The sequence below is a fragment of the Eulemur rufifrons genome, chromosome 18, assembly GCF_041146395.1.
Source record: "Eulemur rufifrons isolate Redbay chromosome 18, OSU_ERuf_1, whole genome shotgun sequence".
Taxonomy (NCBI): Eukaryota; Metazoa; Chordata; class Mammalia; order Primates; family Lemuridae; genus Eulemur; species Eulemur rufifrons.
Genome location: NC_091000.1, coordinates 70,705,706 through 70,723,006, shown reverse-complemented (window position 1 = coordinate 70,723,006; position 17,301 = coordinate 70,705,706). Strand labels below are relative to the sequence as shown.

The 17,301-nt window shown below is 41.7% G+C and overlaps 1 protein-coding gene across 2 annotated transcripts in view; it reads right to left on the bottom strand.

The window, feature by feature from the left end:
* Positions 1 to 215: 215 nt before the first annotated feature.
* The window catches only part of EXOC2 (exocyst complex component 2), a 197,584-nt gene continuing 180,498 nt past the window's right edge, over positions 216 to 17,301 (bottom strand). For both annotated transcript variants that reach the window (XM_069493556.1, XM_069493557.1), the window contains 5 exons: positions 13,715 to 13,770; positions 11,410 to 11,532; positions 5,924 to 5,985; positions 3,650 to 3,709; positions 216 to 1,823 (listed from right to left, as the gene is read on the bottom strand). In XM_069493556.1, coding sequence (XP_069349657.1) covers positions 1,730 to 1,823; positions 3,650 to 3,709; positions 5,924 to 5,985; positions 11,410 to 11,532; positions 13,715 to 13,770 — 395 coding nt within the window. In that variant the 3' untranslated portion in view covers positions 216 to 1,729. The remainder of the gene's footprint in view (positions 1,824 to 3,649; positions 3,710 to 5,923; positions 5,986 to 11,409; positions 11,533 to 13,714; positions 13,771 to 17,301) is intronic.

Below are 17,301 nucleotides of genomic sequence, written 5' to 3'. Positions count from 1 at the left end.
ATAAATGCTGTCTGACAATGACTCAACAAATACAGAGTTAACCGGAATTTAAGTATTTACTTTGATTGTTAAAACTGGACATATGAAAAGTTAGTTATATAGCTAATGAAAATGTTGAAGTAAAAGCACTTAGGGAAAAAAGGTCAACTAAATGACATGTCACATTAAGAATGGATTCTTTATTGCTGACAGTGCTATATTAGATATTTAAAATGATACAAACATTCAGGATTGCAGTTTTGTAATTTAGTTTATAGTCATGTTAGTTACAATAGTTAACACCCTTAGGAGAGACCATATTCTGTATATTTAATAGCTTTATCAAGCACATTTGTAAAACTTTCACTTCCAGTTACTACGATTTCTCCCTTGTACACCAAAGGAACAAACACAACAAAGTTTACTTATTTCAAATAGTGGATACTGTATGTGGCTAATACTTTAGATACTGTGCTCCAAAATTACTTGTATTAATAAAGACATTAACTTCAAAGAGATTCTGTAATACCCACAGAAAAATTTCAGAACGCTGCCAAGCTGACTACCAATGGAGAAGTGCTCAGTTTTCAGATGCAAATGGCACGTCGGAGCAAGGTAGGGAAGATGACTTTGAGAGAGGTCACCATGACATGTCCCTATCCCAGTGTGCCCAGTCATCAGTGCATGTGGGACAAATGCACACGGCTGGTCTGCAGAGCCCACTGCCTGGTGACCAAGGGTGTCTCCAATCTTCAGAAAACACAGACTATGCCAGAGGGGCATTCTTTCGGCCACTGAGCGACACAGTTCAAAGGGTGTGAAGTGGCAGAGAGAATATCAACCGCCCGGGGAAGGTGCAGACAGGGGCCGGGAGGGGCCGTCCATTCCCAGGGGCCTGGCCTGCTCTCTGGGGGCCCGCCAGTGTGTGAGTGAGCACACCGCCCAGCACCCACACGCCACAGCAGAGACACACAGGGCCTCGGGGCCACCACACACTGATGTGAAGTGACACACATCAAGAGTGAAAACTGGGCAAGCTGCACTGAGAAGGTGCTTAGTGTTTCTCACTGGGAAAAACAAAAATTAGAGAGCAAAATGAAAACTTAATTCATGGACATCTGAACCACAAATAATCTACCCCAATTATAACATTTTTAAAAAATGCAGACCACCAATTTTTCTAAAAACCTACTTGAATTAGGAGACTTAGGGCCATTTCTATGAAATAAAGTTTTTAAATACAGCTGTACAGTTTAGGACAGCTAAAGCTCCAAAGATACCTGAACATAACTTCCCAAATCTCTCTCTTCTTATCAATCTCCCCACGTGTCCTGAGAGCTCCCTCCACTAACATCCAGTAAACGAGATGCCTAGAAATGGTCCAGCGCACACCACACCACCTCAAACACCCCTGCAGGGCAGCTCCTCCTGCAGCACTTGCCATGCAACGCTTAGCTAAGATGCAAAATATATTTTAAAAGGGATTTTAAACAGTCATACAGGATCTAATTTAATAAAAATGGTGAAACAAATACTGCTTGGGCATTTCAAATAAGGTCATTTTGGTTGAAATAAAACTTATACTAATATCTTTCTAAGCTACCAAATGAGGAAAAGGGAAAAAAACAAAAAAGAGGGAGACACAGAAATTGCAAACCCAATGTTTTGATAACCAATACCTTTAGGGCACTTAGAAAAGTGAATAGTTTGTTACTTGTTATCTTTCTGGACTGCCCTTATTGGCAAATATTTATGTTTTCATCATGGTTGAAGAAGCTGCTTGGAAGCAGGTGAGCTGCAGGTGCATGCTGCTCTTGAACTTGTTCAGAAGCTCTTCCAGCAACCTGCAGGGAGGAGACAGTGTTTTACAGCCTGACAGGTGGGTGGCCCGGTGGCCCTGGCAACACAAGACACACCAGGGAATCGGGGCCTGGCTCCGCCTGTGCTTGCTGTTTTTAGAAGGTAGCTGAAAAGTTACTATCTATGGATTCTTAACTCAATAACAGAAATAAGTCAATCAAAGAAGCTGATCAAAAGGGATATGTTGACACACATATTTATATTTGTATATGAAAATCTCCTTCCTGTCCCCTCCCCCAGATTAAATTATTACTCCCTAAATCAGACTGATATTTGGGTCTATTCTTTTTTTAAAATTCACTCTAAAACACTTACAAACACTACAATCCACTCTTTTTGTCACGCAGTCCTGAGTGCTGACACACTGGTGAGGCAGCGTGACAGGGTCTGCAGGCGGATGCAGGGCAGCTGCGGTGTCGCAGCCTCTCCCGCCACCCCTCTGCAGCCGGCCTCGCCCTCTGCAGCCGGCCTCGCCCTCTGCCCCAGCCTCAGCAGCCCTGCTTGCTTTCCCTTCCTCTAATTTTGTGTTTTGTCTTTAACAAATACTGAGTGGTGGGAGAAAGTGGTGAGTTAATCGCCAGGGTAAGCAGGGTCAGTTCTGACTCCTCTGGGCAAATCATTCTGCTGCTTGGTGTCTCCACTTACAACTGGTCTGACATGTTCATATAGCTCTAAAGGTAGAAGGGATCCTAGCACTCGCTTGGTTCCGACAGAGCAGCAAGCACGGGCTGAACAGGACTGAGGTCAGGAGACCAGGCCGCGGTTCCACACGCTCACGCCGGAACACTGGCCCCCAGCATACCGAAAACTCAGTCCTGGCCCAAGGCTATTTCAGGGGGTCTGTTCTCGACTCCACGAACTTTGGTCCACATGTTAAAAGTAACAGTGGTTGTTTTAATCATTTATCATATTTATTTTAAAGAAACGAACAGAGTTTGGAACCAATTCAGAGAGAGGGTGAAAGTCAGTGAGGGAAGAAAGCAGCAGGGAAGTGGAGGCAGGGGCTGTGTGAGGATCACACCTGACGCAGGCTGGCCTGCTGCCCGTGGCCACCGCTGCCCGGCAGTGTCCTCACTCTGGCCAGCCCACGTGCTCGCTGCCCTCTGGGCTCCCGCGGTGACCCCAGCGCTCGATCCCAGGGACCAGCACTGCCCGCGCACGGCCTGCGTGGGCGGCTCCGCTGGCCACACGCAGAGGGAAGTGCAGAAAGAGCAAACGTCTACACTGCTTCCGCCCCTCGCTGAGGGCAGGCTGGGCATGTAGGAAATGACCTGGCCCAGATTCTCTCTCGGGTCAGTTCCCTATTACATGGGTAGTGAAGCTTAAGCTCAGGTCGAGATCATGAATGTGGTGTAATGAAATGTACATGACTTTATTATGCCGTATGTAGACATCTCCTCTTTCTTAATACTTTACATTTTATAAAGCACAAAATGTTTATCACTAAGTTACTCAAAGAGAAAAAACTCCTGAGTCCTGCGTTTTACTAGGCTGTCCTCTTTTTTACACGATCTTCTCAAATATATAATCTATTAATATAGTTTACCGAAAAAGTCTGGACCAGTCATTTAAAACAAGAAAAGAACTGATTTCTAAATTATCCTGAACCCAGAAGAAATGTTTTACTTTATTTTATTCTGTCATTTGGAAGATAGGCAAGGTACCGGTGACATGACATACCTATTTAGGGCCAGTCAGTAGGGCTCTTCCTTAAATCCAAATCAGTAGTATTATTTTTAAAGGTACTTTAGGTAACAAAACCTTGTTCAGCACAACTAGCTGGTTCCTGACGGTGGCACACAGAACTTACTTTTTATCTGCTCCGCTGGAAAGCTGAGGCAGGGCTTCCAAAGCCTGTTTAAAACTAGACCTGGAACAGAAACAGCAGCACGTAAGCAGGGACATTCATGGTTCTGAGGGGAATTAAGAGGATCACAAAAAAATTCTTAAGCATATCTTAACTATAAAGAAACCAACATAAGCCAGTGAAGCAAGTGGAAATATGAGGAAAAAGTAAAAGTGAAAAGCAATAGAAAAAGTAAAAGCAAAAGTGAGGTCCTGGTTACCAGGAGGAGGCTCTGTGGGAGTGGGGTCAGAAAAACTCAACTAGGAAACGACACGCAGCTTGAAAAGCTAAAGGAGAAACTGACTGACCGACAACAAGAAAGGACGCTACTCACGACAGATGAGAGCTTAAGATAGAAATATTTACTTAAAATGTCTTCAAAACAAAACAGAACTGCAGATAAAGCAACTGGCAAGAAAGGAAGAGACCGAGGCCGCGCTGGGAAGCGACAGCCGGCGGACAGGCCCGGCTCGCAGCCCCGCTCTCGGGGTGCCGGAAGACAGTCTCTGCACAATTCAGCTATTTAAAATTTATGAGAAAATGAAGAGATGTATATATACTTTAAAAATTCAACATCAGTTGTTATTTAAACAAAGGTAAAAGGAAATGAATTCAAAAAAAGGTAAAAGGAACGAATTCGAAACTTATTTGGGATGTTTAACTTTTACAAGTAAGAAGCAACAGAATTACTGAACTCGAAAGGCCTCACAGGGCAATGATCTGGTGACAACTCGTGCTGGGCCGTCACTAAGGAACAGTCACTGCCTTTCTTCTCCTGTATGAATGGCTGACTGAGGTGAAGAAGTAACGGTAACTACTCGTGACTGTAAGGTGGTCTTTCATGTTGTACTGTGAAAACAGCCTCAGGAAATACAGTTTTGAACACTGGTCCTCAAAGTAGGGGCAGGTGTCATGACAACATGTAGAGAAACTGAGAAGTCCCAACAGAGTCATAAAATTGGCTTTGGGAATCTCCAGTTGCTCCTGGGAGAGGTGGGAGGGGCACAGGGACGGGTGGCTTGTTGGCACACTTAGGTCCCTTCCCCACATCCTCCTGGCTCTCCCCTTCCTAAGGTGGAGGGAAGTCACATCCTCTGGTTTGCTATGAACCCCTTCCCCATTAAATGAAAGAAATGTGATACTCCTGTCCTTTACTTTGACATTATGACAATAATGATGATAAAGATTTTACTACTTATTACTTGTAGGGCACCAACAGTTGAGAAGGTGACTTGACACATTTTCTCACTTAATCGCCTCAAAACTTTGCCAAGAAGGTATTTTTGTCCTCCGTAAATAAATGAGGAACCTAGGCTCTGAAAGTTTAAGTTATTGGGAAGAAACACACGGGCACACAAAGCGCACACACACCAGGCGTGGACTGGGTGCTGTGTGTCCTCTACGTAGCACCTTGTGCAGGACAGTGATGGTTGGGAAACATGTGGCTACGCAGTGAGCATCGGAGCCTCCCAGAAATGGCTCTGGCCATGACCAGGACTGAGAAGCCAACCGCATTTGTTGAGGAAAAATTTAAAGTCTTTCCAGTTGCAATGAAGACAGTAAGAATGATGACATGAGCCATGCTATCAGATGCTGGAAATAAAAGAATTAAGTATATTCTACAGTGCCTGTCCTTAAACATTTTATTTGTACACTTGGCTTCTCAGGCACATTAACAATATAAACCAGTATTTCCTAGGTAATATTGCCAATGTAGTAAATAATTCTGCATAGGCAAATAGTAGTTCTGATTCATTTCAATGGTAGGAAATCCTGACTTTCATTCAAAACAGCTAAAAATTATCATCAAATTTCCACTACAAAATTTTGCAGAGAAACCACAAGGCTTCCTCTTATACTGATATTTACAACACTGGAACTGTCCTTCAAAGTCTGCTATGAATAGATTAAGACTCAATTCTTACTCTCTCCTTTTTTAAAGAAGTATGTAATGCTTTGCTACATTATTTGTAAGGCTAAGATTTATCAGTAGTGAATGAAAAACAAAATGATATTAAATCCCTTTTCCTTTATATTGTGCTACAAAAAAGCATCCTTGAGAGTTGCTAGTTTATTTCAGGTTTATGGTTTTTAGCTAAAATTTGAGCAAATATAAACTTTATCCCATCACAAATTCATGAGCATTACTCTGATAAGTTATCTTTACAAAAGACATAATATACAAGACGACCTTTATTTTTAATAAAGCACTCGGAACTAAAGAACACTGTATCTTACTTGCTTTCAGGAGTCAGGTAAAGAGCCACAGTATCCCTCAAAGCACAGATTTCGAGTCTCGCCTGAAGATAAGGACAAAGTGACAGCAGGAAAATATGTCAGTTACCAAATGTAAACAAGTGCTGAGGGCAACAGTCTCCAGCCTGCTTCTCATAGGACAGGGTTGGCATAATACCACCATGGTGACTATGAGTTGTAAACAGGCCAAAGAAATTGGCTACCACAAAATTTCCTTTTACTGAGAGTTAAATTGCAGGCAAGGATGACTGTGTGACTGCAGGGAGCTAGAGATCTCGCCATGAGAAATACAAACTGTGCGATGACTTGCCAGCAATCTGTGTTTATCATCTACCCAGTAATGTTTCATTTAGTCTGGCTGTGAGAGGAATGAAACTCTGAAACACTGCCCCCGAAAGGTCCACTTCCCCATGAGTTAAGGACTTGGTGTGGCTTGCTTCTTCACTCCTACGCCCTTCCAGGCACACTGCCTTAATCTCAAAAGCTAAACTACTCTCTACAGATTCAATGCAATCCCTATTACAATCATAGCCAGCTTTTCTTTAATGGAAATTGACAAATCGACACATTTTCCATTCACATGGAAATGCGAGGGAAGCAGAATAGCCAAAACAATCTTGAAAAAGAACAACACATTCAGAGGACTCACACTTTCTGATTTCAAACTCACTACTACAAAGCCACAATAATCAATACAGTGTGGTACTGGCATATGGACAGATATATACATTACTGGAACAGAATTGGGAGTCCAGAAATAAACCCTTACATTTATAATCAATTGATTTTCAACAATGGTGCCAAGATCATTCAATGGGGAAAGAATAGTCTCTTCAACAAATGGTGCTGAGACAACTGGATATCCACATGCAGAAGAAGGAAGTTGGATTCATTCCTTAACACAAAAATTAACTTTAAATGGATCACAGATCTAAATGTAAGGGATAAAACTATATAGGATAGCCATAATCAATAAGACAGACAATAACAAGTATTGGTTAGGATGTGGAGAAAATGGAACCCTCATAAACTGCTGGTGGGAATGTCAAATGAGGCAGTCACTTTGGAAACAGCCTGGTAGTTCCTCAGAAGATTAAACACAGAGTAATCACCTGACCTATCAATTCCACTCCTTGGTGTATACCCAAGAGACATGAAAACATACGTCCCCAGGAATGCTCACAAGCATTTATATTAGCCAAAAAGTGGAAAAAACTCAAATTTCCATTAACTGATGAATGAATAAATAAAATGTGGTATTTTATACAATGGTATATCATTCATTCATAAAAAGGAATGATGTACTAGTACATGCTACAGCATGGATGAATCTTGAAACCTTATGCTCAGTGAAAGAAGCCAGTTATAAAAGGCCACATTTGTATGATTCAATTTATATGAAATTTTCAGAGTACACAAATCATAGAGGTAGAAAGCTGATTAGTGGTTGTCTTTAGCAGGGACAGCAGGGGTGGAGGTCAGAGTGACTACTAATAGGTCAGAGATCTCTTTTTGGGGTGATGAAATGTTGATGACCGGACAGCTCTGTGAACATACTACAAATTACTGAATTGTACACCCCTTTTATATTAGAGGCAAATTGTATGGTACATAAAATAAATCCGCACAGAATTTTTAAGAAAACAAAGCTAGCCTAAAGCTTTCACTTTTATGAAGCTTGAAAAAGAGTGCTCAGACATACACAGCAGTTTCCATGGAGCTCGGGCAGAGCCTCGAGGAGGATGCATCCGCGTACAGTGCTTGGCTCTTTGAGGAGGTGCCCAGAGAGTGTTTAAAAGAACTGCCCTATTCTCAAGGAGTGGACCAAATGTAAGCAATGACAAAGGATATAGCTGGTTGTTACTGCTCATTAGAAGTTCTGTAAGCAATTTAGATAAAAGCTGATTTACATCAGATACAGTATATTCACTGACCTTCTCTGGTTGGAAAGCAATTGTTTGGTTCCATTTTTTCACTGCTTTAAAGGCTGAAAAATAGTTTGTAACTAGAAAGTTACACATGCTACAAAGTGAGACAATTTCTGTCCCGACTGTTTGTATTCTAGGATAGATACAAATAGACCAGCAAAGAAAACATCCAAGAGAGAAAAATAAGGCAGAACTTTTAGCTGAATATTTCAGGAGAAAAACTAAATCACTGTAAAACCAATCTTCAGGTAGAAATTTTATTTAATCAAAGTTAGAGAGTATTTTAATTAACCTATGAATTATGCCAATTATAAAAGCTGTGGTTATTTATACAGTACACATAAAATTGTAATCCAGAAAATATCATGCTAAAAGATCAGCTAAAATCACCAAACTGTCACTCTCGTCCTCTGTAAATTGGCTCTCAGGAAGGTTCTGGGGATTGGCATTTTACACTATCAAAGATTAACCTGCTGTCCTTCTTGGTTACCTCTCCAAAGAATGACACTCTTACAGTCATTCTCAAAGGGAGAGGGTGACAGTGGAGGCTTAGACTGAGCTGAACTTTTCTGAAACAAATGCCTGCCTAGTCCCTTGGAGGTATCAGAATATTGGAGGTTGGCACAGTTATGAAGGCCAATAGTCTCTTGGACATACGTATATTGAAAAAGCTCTCCAGCTGATTCTGATATCTCTTTTCAACCTTTCCCTGCTAGCTTTGAGAGGGATTTAGCCATCAGATAAATGGGTTACAAAGGTAATTTTCAGAGAGGGTAGATTTTTGTTATAATTCCAAGATTGCTGAGGCCCATTGTAGCTACTGTAACTTCCTTTAATTCATCTTCCTCATTGTACAATTTACACTACTGATCTCCTCTGATGGAATCATGACCTTTCAACTTAAACTATAATACCAAAGGTCTGATAAATCAGATTCCTTTTTCTTCTAATACGTATTTTATTATGAAAATTTTCAAATGTATAGAGACTTCAAAACAATTTTGCAGTGAACACCTATATACCCACCGACTCTGCCATTAACATTTATTTGCATAACCACTTCATCCATCCATCAGTCCATCCATCATATTGCTTTGATGTATTTCAGCATGCATATTATTAGCTAGAGTGGACCATTTGTGTCAGTTCTTTTTTTTTGTTGTGAGTTAACATTTACACACTACCCAATAGACAAATTTCAAAGGGTACCGTCTGATGAGTTTGGCTGATGCATACACCTGAGTGATGGAAACCCCTATCGAGGTGCACCGCTACCCCCGCGAAGCTCTCTCGTGCCCTTCCCAGTTAATCCCAAACACGCAGAGGAAACCACTGTTCTGAGTTTTCCCACTACTGGTTGTTTTATCTATTCTAGAACCTATAGAAATGAACCTACGTGGTCTATGTGTGTTCTGTGTAAGGCTCCTTCACTCTGGCATGATGCTTCCCAGGTTCACCATGCTGAGTCGGTGCTTGGTTCTCTTTAATGCTGAAACAGTTGTGTGAATATATTATAGTTTGTTTACTCTATTGATCGACACCTGGGCTGTTTCCAGTTTTTGGCTATTATGAATAAAACCGCTGTGAGCATTCTTACAAATTTTCTTTATTTGTGTGTGTGAACATATGTTTTCAGTTCTCTTGGTTAAATAACTAGGATTGGAACGGCTGGGTTATAGGGTATGTATGTGTATGTTTAGTTTTAAAAGAAACTGCAAAAGCTTTTCCCAGAACAACTGTACTATTTTACATTCCCCAAAATGTGTGGTAGCTCCAGTTCCTCCAGATTCTTGCCAACATTTGGTACTGTCAGTCTTTAATTTTTTTTATCCTGTTAGATGTGTATCTTATCCTACCATAGTGTTCATTTTCATTTCACTACTAACTAATGATGCTGACCATCCTTCCATGTGCTGATTGGCCATTCTTACTCTTTTGGAATCTAGTTAACACGTACGCTAGACCTTCTGACATAGTCCCAGGAGTCCCTGGAGCTCTGTTTATTTATTTTTACCAATTATTCCCTCCGTTCTTCATGTAGGATAATTTCTATCGGTCTGCAAGTTAACTGACTTTTCCTTTGTCTTCTCTATTCTGCTATTGTTACCATCTAGTAGATTTTAAAAAATTCATACACTGTATTTTTCCATTCCAGAATTTCCATTTAGTTCCTTTTTTTCAGGGTTTCTACTAATATTTCTGTGGTAAGATTTCCCCCCATTGATCCATTAGGAGCATAGTCCCCTTTACATCACTGAACACATCTGTGTTAAAATCCTTGCCTGCTAACTCCAACAACTGGGTCATCTTAAGGTTGGTCTCAGTTGATTGATTGTCTTTTCTGTTAAGAGTGCATCACGTTTTCCTGTTCCGTTTGTGCATTTCAATTAAATTAAATTTGTAACCTGGACATTATGAATGTGATGTTGTGGAGACTCTGGGTTGTGATATGCCTCTAAGGACTGTTGATTTTTGTTTTGTTTGTTTTAGCAAGGAATGCACTTATTTCGACTCAAGCTGAAAACTCCTGGCCCTTGGGCTGCAGCTCGATTCTTTCTTCAGTTCTTGTAGCCACAGCTGGGCTGGCTGCAGTGCAGTATGACCATGCATATGTTTTAAGAGGCCAACCAGTGTACACACAGAGTATGTGGCTCTTGCCCTCTGCTCTCTGGGACGCCTCCCTCATTTTCCTGCAGTGACTGCCCCGAAACCTAGTCTTCAAGCCAGAAAGAAAACAGGTTTGTTGTCAGGGTTTTAGGTCCCCCTGGGCCTGCCTTCAGGCTAAAACCCACAGAAAGCAGGAGATTTACCCAAGTGCCATTTCCTCCAGAATCTGCCCACTAATAGGTGGTGATGTCTTCAGGGTTTTTTAAAATCAATTTGGAATATTTTATTTTTAGATATTATTCAAGTTTATAGGTATCTGTGGAAGGAGAGACTTATAGGAGCTTCCTCAGCCATCACCGGAAGCAGAGCTGCCACGGCTTTATAAACACACTCGCAATGCTCCCAGTGCATGGAGAGTCCACGGTGGGAGGCGACTCTTGCACGTGCCTGCGTGCCGTGGTGCCTACCCGTTGGCTTACATGTGTGCCAATAAGCAACAGGTTATAGGAGTTACACCTGTTGGAATTACGCAGCTAAAACAAAAGAGATAGGTATTTGTTGTTTCTATGCAGATGGCACTGAATGCTTTGGAAAGACTTACTAAAAGTAAGATGCTAAACATTTCCTGTGGAATTGAACGTAGTGAAGATGACTGTAAAATAAAAAGAAAAACCACAAAAGTTTTGAAGGAATCTGCATTCAGATAATTTCACAGGAATTTTTAAGGTCTTGCTCTACTTTAAAGAAACAAACTCTGGAACTAGTAGACAATGAGTCATGGGTATAGCTTATGCAAGAAGGAATATGTACATCTCTAAGCAGTAGATCCATTTAAAAAAATCTGTCTGTGTATCATAAGATTGATGACTAAAATACATTTATATGTTTTAAATACAAATAGAAGTCCAACAAGAAATGGAATGATTCTGGTACCTGTAAGGCTCCGTTTCTGCTGAAGGCTGAAACGCACTGCATCAGCCGGCTGAGCTCTTCCGAAACCGCTTCCACCACTCTGGACAGCACCCGAGGCACCAGTTCTTTGGAAATAGTGAACACCTGATGCAAGGTTTGAAAGAAGAAATGGTGCTGTATGGGGCTTTTTACTGACTCGAATTTGTTAAAAACAGAGTAACATTCAAAATAAAGAATTCACAGGTTTTCTAAGTCACACTTTTAAAAGACCAAAGTTACAAGTGAAAGGAAAGAAGAAATTAAATACAATTTAACACATACTTAAATTGTATTAACTGATTAATAACAAAAAATAACTCTCCTAAAAATCCAATATTGGCAAATAAAATTTGGAAAGGCATTGTTGATATTAATGGAATAAAAACTATTTTAAAGATTCTTCCTCCTCTTGCCCCTTTCACAGAAAGAAACATGATTTCTAAAGAGGAAATTACAGAAATAAAAACATACTGGGTCATTATTTTACCATAATATGACAAACATTATTTCTTATGGCGTACACAATTCTGTATTGGATAACAAGCTTCCCAATTTCACTGTATGATGTACTAAATATATATTGCATTTTATTTGACTTACAAAATTAATTTCAAACTTTAAAGTCTGACACTTTCAAACTGAGATTATAGTTGGAGATGTAGTGAAATATTTCACTCTCTTGATTTATAAATTAAAGTCAATCATATTTTCTTTTTAAGCTTTTCCATTTTTTCAGATTGAGCCGCTAGTATTAAACATTTGGGCAGACACAAACATAATTTGAGTGTTCGAGAAAATTTCTGGCAATTTAACATCATGTGGCAAATAGTAAGTAGTAAACATTATGAATGGAGTTCTGCTTTCCGACATTGGGCTAAACTAACTTTTCATTTAGGGGGCTTGAAAAGCCTAATATTTATAAATAATCTCATGGTGATTGATAACAGACATTAATAAAAGCTGCCTCATTAGGAAGCAGCGTCACCGTAACGATTCCCGCAGACCTCACAGGCCTCTGCCCACCTGCCACCGAAATGCTCCACTGACTGAAGATTCATTTTAGGCTCTAACTGTATAGGAACCTAACAGAATAGCTTTTTAATATTTTTGATAAAAATCACAGTTTAAAATATTGATTATAAAAAGAGCTATGCGATAAACTCCTACCCAAGTTAAATCATATAAAAACTTTATTTTTATAGAAGAATGTATATGCTTCCCTTTTCTAAGAACTGAAAACTGTAACATACTATATTTTTTCTTTCTGCTCTAGGTGCTTCAAACTTAGAGCTAAATTCAGGAACCAGGTCGCATTATCTTTGTTTCTTTGGTCACTCTGCTGTTTTAGTTTTAACTGTCCATGTTTTTTCAGTTTACCTTGATGGGCTCAGACACTCTGGGAAGCAGGAGGCGGCATAATCCTAAAAACACCTCTGTTAGACGCACAGCGCTCAAGAGGCGCTCTGAGCAACAGTGGAAAGTGACTAACGGTAGCCCCTTGGCTCTGCCCCATTTTATCTGGTCACCCATCAGTCTGTGGGCCACAGCTACGCTGAAAGCACTGGCAAAGCAGTGAGTAATGGATTGTGAAATTACTGAATGAAAACAGGTAGTCACCGTGGGGATTATGGTGGCAGCTCTGGACTCTTCTTTCAGTGTTCCTCAGAAGAGTCCCCTAACCAGGGTGTCAACTAATGATGTTAATATGAAGCTTAAGATGATAAACGCTTCAAGTGGGGGCACGTTTTCACATGAACCAGAAGCAGCAACATCTACATGAACCTAAGTAAACCACTGACAGGAAACCATGCATCTGCTTCCCAGCTGCAGTCTGCCCTCGAGCCTCTCTTTCTAACCAGCTTCTACCTTTCTGGAATCCCAACCGCTGTGTGACACCGCACTGCTACAGGAATGAGACACCAGTGCTTACTCGTGTACTGGCTAAAAAGAGGTTAATGCCTTTTCCAAGGTAAGGGATTTCACACTCTTTAAAGGAAAAACATCCTTTCAATGTACTTTCTCTTTACCTCTCAAATATTAATGAATTTAGTTTTAGCTATCAGAGAAACATGTACAATTTCAGAAAAAACACTCACAGTTAAACACACATGAGAGAGAGGGAGGGAGGGAGAGCTGGCACGCACATGCTCGAGAGCCAGCCAAGTTGTGTTTTATTTGTATCCAAGACATATTCAGAAGGGAAGAAAAGACCACCATAAAAACCATCAAATTTGTGTCTTTTTTTCCAGTTATGTATATCTCTTAGGAACATCTAATGATAGCTTACCTCTGCATGCACGGCAATTATATTCACCAATGCTTCTTTTAAATAGTTTCTGACACCTGAAATTGAGATGGGGGAGGGAAACAGGCATTTAGTGGAAACACAAGCTACCCCCTCTGCTGGCACTGCTGTACCCAGTGCATTGCCTGAGTTTTCTGAGGAGAAACAGAAAGTAACACCACCACTACCTATTTCCTTTTGAGAACCAAATGGTGAAAGGACTATTTTCATACAGGTCAAAAAAAAAAAAAAATGTTGAATTAGTTAGGAGTTTTCTTTCACTGTTTGTCATTTCCATCACTGTTTATGCTGTCTATAACTGGTGTTCAGTTGGCCTCAAAATGAACATTTTAAAATCTTTCAATTTCTTCATATATATACACATGAAATATACAATAATATATATCTACTCGTTGTGCCTTTTGGCAAGAAGGCTGCGCATCTCTGTTTTCTCACCTATCAAATGAGTATAATAATCATATCCATCTTGCGGGGTGGCAGTGAAGATGAAAGGAGAGGAAGCATGCGATAGGCCCGGTATTCACGAAGCTCATTAGGAGCCTTCATCATCATTATTTTGCAAGGAAAAAAACATAAAATCAAAATGCTGCTTTATTGTAATGCCAAAACAATAACTTTCACTTGGAGTGGAACATTTCAGAATGCCTTCTAGAATTAACTACACACGCTTAGAATACCTTTTCTATAGAACAGAAAAAAATCTGTATTGTAAAATCATGGAATGTCAACAGTAATAATGTTAAGGATAACCTTCTCCCAGAATCTCATCTTCGCTACTGATTCTTTAGGAAAGTTAAGACAGAGACCAAGCACTATAATTAACTCTTTGAACTGGCACTTGCAGATTCTAAATATTTGACTAGTTTCTGATTCTATCACATACTATGGTGTATAAATAAGTATATTGTTTTTCTTTCGAGAAGCCCATTTCTTTTTTTTTTTTTGAGTGCCATGGCGTCAGCCTAGCTCAGAGCAACCTCAAACGCCTGGGCTTAAGCGATCCTACTGCCTCAGCCTCTCGAGTAGCTGGGACTACAGGCATGCGCCACCATGCCTGGCTAATTTTTTCTATATATATTTTTAGTTGGCCAGATAATTTCTTTCTATTTTTAGTAGAGACGGGGTCTCGCTCTTGCTCAGGCTGGTCTCGAACTCCTGACCTCCAGCAATCCACCCGCCTCGGCCTCCCAGAATGCTAGGATTACAGGCGTGAGCCACCGCGCCCGGCCAGCCCATTTCTTAAATACATTCATTTGGGATACAAAGGTTTAGATGTTATTAATCCTATTTTGCTGATGGAATTCGCTGAGAAAGCTGAGTGAAGGGTAATGAATTATAATCCGGAAATGAACTGGTTCTTCCTGAGAAAGGATAATTGCAAGGTAAGAAGTCTTACCTGGCAGGTAGGAGAGAACAGAAGGAGCCTATTACAAGCGAAAGTGAAAAGAACTGACTTGTGCTGGGGACCAGAGCAGCTCTCTTCCTGTAGGAGGAAAGCCACACCACAGCAATGTCCCCCGACTGCTCCCGCTGCAGCCAGGGCTCCTCTGCCGCGGGCGCAGGCAGCAGGGGCAGGGGCACGCCATCGCTGTGCCTGGGCCAAGAGCCCCCGGACTGCAATCCCATGGAAGATCAGCCATGTGGATATACAGGTAACATAAAATATATGCTAAATACACTAAACACTAAAAACAAAAACACAACAGTAGGCCAATGATGCTCTGAGGATCTAAGAATAAAAAATCCAGCAGCCTCTGCCCTCAGCGAGAACCGGGTCCTATCAATTTTACTATAAGAACAAGTGTCGGGAGTTTGGGTTCTAACAATGTTCTAGCAGTGATGACTGGAAATGTGAGGGCAGTTTCTAACTTTGAGAATTCCTCAATGTAAAAGAGCAGAGGGGGACAGAGTGCTGACTAAAAAGCAGAAAATTAAACTTAGAATGAAGCAGGGCAGTGTCACATGCTCGGTGGCAGTGTGCTGTAAACTCGACTCCCACTCTGACCCGAGAGGAAAAGCATTTCCTGGCGAGAGCCCTCAGCCTGAGCATTGCTAGCAAAACACCCTGTAAAGGAGACAGATCTGAATCACTCAACGCGATTCTAGAGACTAAGCTGTGAATAGTAAGAATAAAAGCACAGGATACTTTCAACCAAAAGAACTATATTTTTGTTGATAGAAAACTTGGAAAAAAAGCAAGCTTCCTATTTTAGGTGGACCACAGGTTTTGCATGGATAATATACTGTAAGGACCTAAAGGGCTTAACTTTGGACAAGAAAGAAAATTTTGTATTTCTAGGAGATTTTGCCTTTATGAACAGAAAAAAAAAAAAAGGAAATAATTGCCTTCTTTTCCCACCAAAATAAAAAATAACTGCTTCATACCAAAAACTGTGGTAATGCTGGAAAAAGAGAAGGGAAGAAACTGTGGTGCTAGGGGTGGACAGAAATAGGGCTCTTGGTCAAACCACACGTCAGGCCAGAGGGTGAAGGAGCGGGTGTGAAACTGGACACAGCGAAGCAGCTGCCGGCTGGAGGCGGGGCTCCCTGCAATACTATTCCAGCCTCCCCAAGCAATGCGCGTCCTGGAGTTACAACTTAAAACATGAAAATAAATCATTGATTGCCTCTCCCCCAAAATCGACTCACTGAGTTAAATACAGAAGCAAGGAAATGGATAAAAGTTCTCATTCATTCTTTTAACACACATTTATTTTGCGGCCCTGCTACGCGGCGGGCACCGCCAGCACCGTCAGCGGGGGCCGGGCGCTAGGTCTCCAACCAGCTCTGCATGTGCGGAGCCCGGTCCGGGTAAGACCCCAGAGTACTCAGTCATTGCAAGTCTGACCTGCAAATATGCGCCGGATGGCTATATAAAAGGATTACATACGTAAACGAAATCTTTTTACTTCAATTTAAGATAATTTGTGAAACATTCAGTTGCTTATCTTTGTTTTGTGAAATCGCTCAATGGTTGAAGAACAGCACTTGGGCAAAGGGTGGGCAAAGTCAGGGCAAAGGGCCTAGAGACTAGGTGGGTTCATGCCTAGGAAACTGATGAAGTCGCTGTGGTCTCCCCAGTTCAGAATTTCAATGCCTTTCTCCCTTGGCTGGTCCGCAGAGCGGCGGCTCGGCCTGCGGGCGCTGGGCGCACAGCGAGGCTTTCAGACTCGCCCTTCAGAGCACCGCACTCGACACGCTTCCTGGTTTGAACCGCCTGCCGAGTTTTCTGTTCTAAAATGTTGCCCGAAGTCCCAAGTGTGGGAGGAGGTCCGCTCTTTCAAACGCCGGCACCCAGAGCCTGCGGAGGGCCACACACCGCGGGCGACCGCACCGCGCCCGCGCCGGGAAGCGCGAGCTGGGTCTTGCCTGTGGCCTCACGGTCTCTTCCTTTACCAGGAGGGCTGGATGAGGAGGCGAGACAGGCCGGAGGAGGAGCCCGGAGCTGTCTGGGAAGAGCGGTTTGTACGTGCGTGGCCCGAACAGCCCAGGCCGCACGGCGGCAGGAAGGAAGCACAGGATGAGTTCCACAGGACCTAGGTTGTGGCGCCTGGGGGCAGGATCAGAAT